The sequence below is a fragment of the Merops nubicus genome, unplaced genomic scaffold, assembly GCF_000691845.1.
Source record: "Merops nubicus isolate BGI_N331 unplaced genomic scaffold, ASM69184v1 scaffold26474, whole genome shotgun sequence".
NCBI classification, from domain to species: domain Eukaryota; kingdom Metazoa; phylum Chordata; class Aves; order Coraciiformes; family Meropidae; genus Merops; species Merops nubicus.
The window spans coordinates 18,789-19,767 of record NW_008603922.1 but is presented as its reverse complement, the minus strand read 5'-3'; the positions used below and the strand labels follow the sequence as shown (position 1 = coordinate 19,767).

The window sequence follows — 979 nt, the reverse complement described above, 5'->3', positions numbered from 1 at the left end:
GCCGGTGCCCCGCTGCGGGACGACCCTCCCCCCTTCCCCGCCTCGAGCTCCCCTTACCGGTCGTACTCCGTGCTCCCGGCGCAGCCCTCCGGCGCGGCCCCAGGCTGCATCCCCGCGCTGAATCCGGTTTTCCCTTGCAGAGCGGCCTCAGCACCATGTCCGTGAGCAGCCACGAGAATCGGAAATCCCGCTCGAGCTCCGGCTCCATGAACATCCACCTCTTCCACAAACCGGGCCACGCCGACAGCCTCCTCACCCACCTCAACCTGCTCCGCAAGCGGCATCTCTTCACCGACGTGGTGCTGCGAGCCGGGAACCAGGCGTTCCACTGCCACCGGGCCGTCCTGGCCTCCTGCAGCCGCTACTTCGACGCTATGTTCAGCGGGGGCCTCAAAGAGAGCAGGGATGCCGAAGTCAACTTCCACGACTCCCTCCATCCCGAGGTGCTGGAGCTGCTGCTGGACTACGCCTACTCGGCCCGGGTGCTGATTAACGAGGAGAATGCAGAGTCCTTGCTGGAGGCTGGGGACATGTTGCAGTTTCAGGATATTCGGGACGCTTCGGCTGACTTTCTGGAGAAGAATCTCTACCCTGGGAACTGTTTGAACATGCTGCTGCTGTCCGATGCCCACTGCTGCGAGCGGCTGCTGGAGCTGTCCTGGAGGATGGCGTTGGCCAACTTCACCTCGCTCTGCAAGACCGAAGACTTCCTGCGACTGCCCAAAGACAAGCTGCTGGAGCTGGTGGAGAGCGAAGAGCTGGAAGTAGAGGATGAGACTCTGGTCTACGAAGCAGTTATAGGCTGGATCCGGTACGATTTGCCTCGACGCCATGAAGTTCTGCCAGAGCTGCTGCGCTCCGTCCGCCTGGCCCTCATGCCCGAGTCCTACCTGCGGAAGCAAGTGGCCTGTGAGAAGCTGGTGACCAGCCACAAGCTGGGGGAGGAGATCGTGGCCGACGCCCGGCGAGGCCAAATGAA

General features: G+C 62.8%; 1 protein-coding gene across 1 annotated transcript in view; it reads left to right on the top strand.

Annotated features, from left to right (window-relative positions):
• The first annotated feature begins 155 nt into the window (after positions 1 to 155).
• LOC103771554 (ectoderm-neural cortex protein 1-like) overlaps positions 156 to 979 on the top strand; it is a 1,856-nt gene continuing 1,032 nt past the window's right edge. Inside the window, 1 exon segment of the mRNA XM_008938855.1 lies at positions 156 to 920. Coding sequence (XP_008937103.1) covers positions 156 to 920 — 765 coding nt within the window.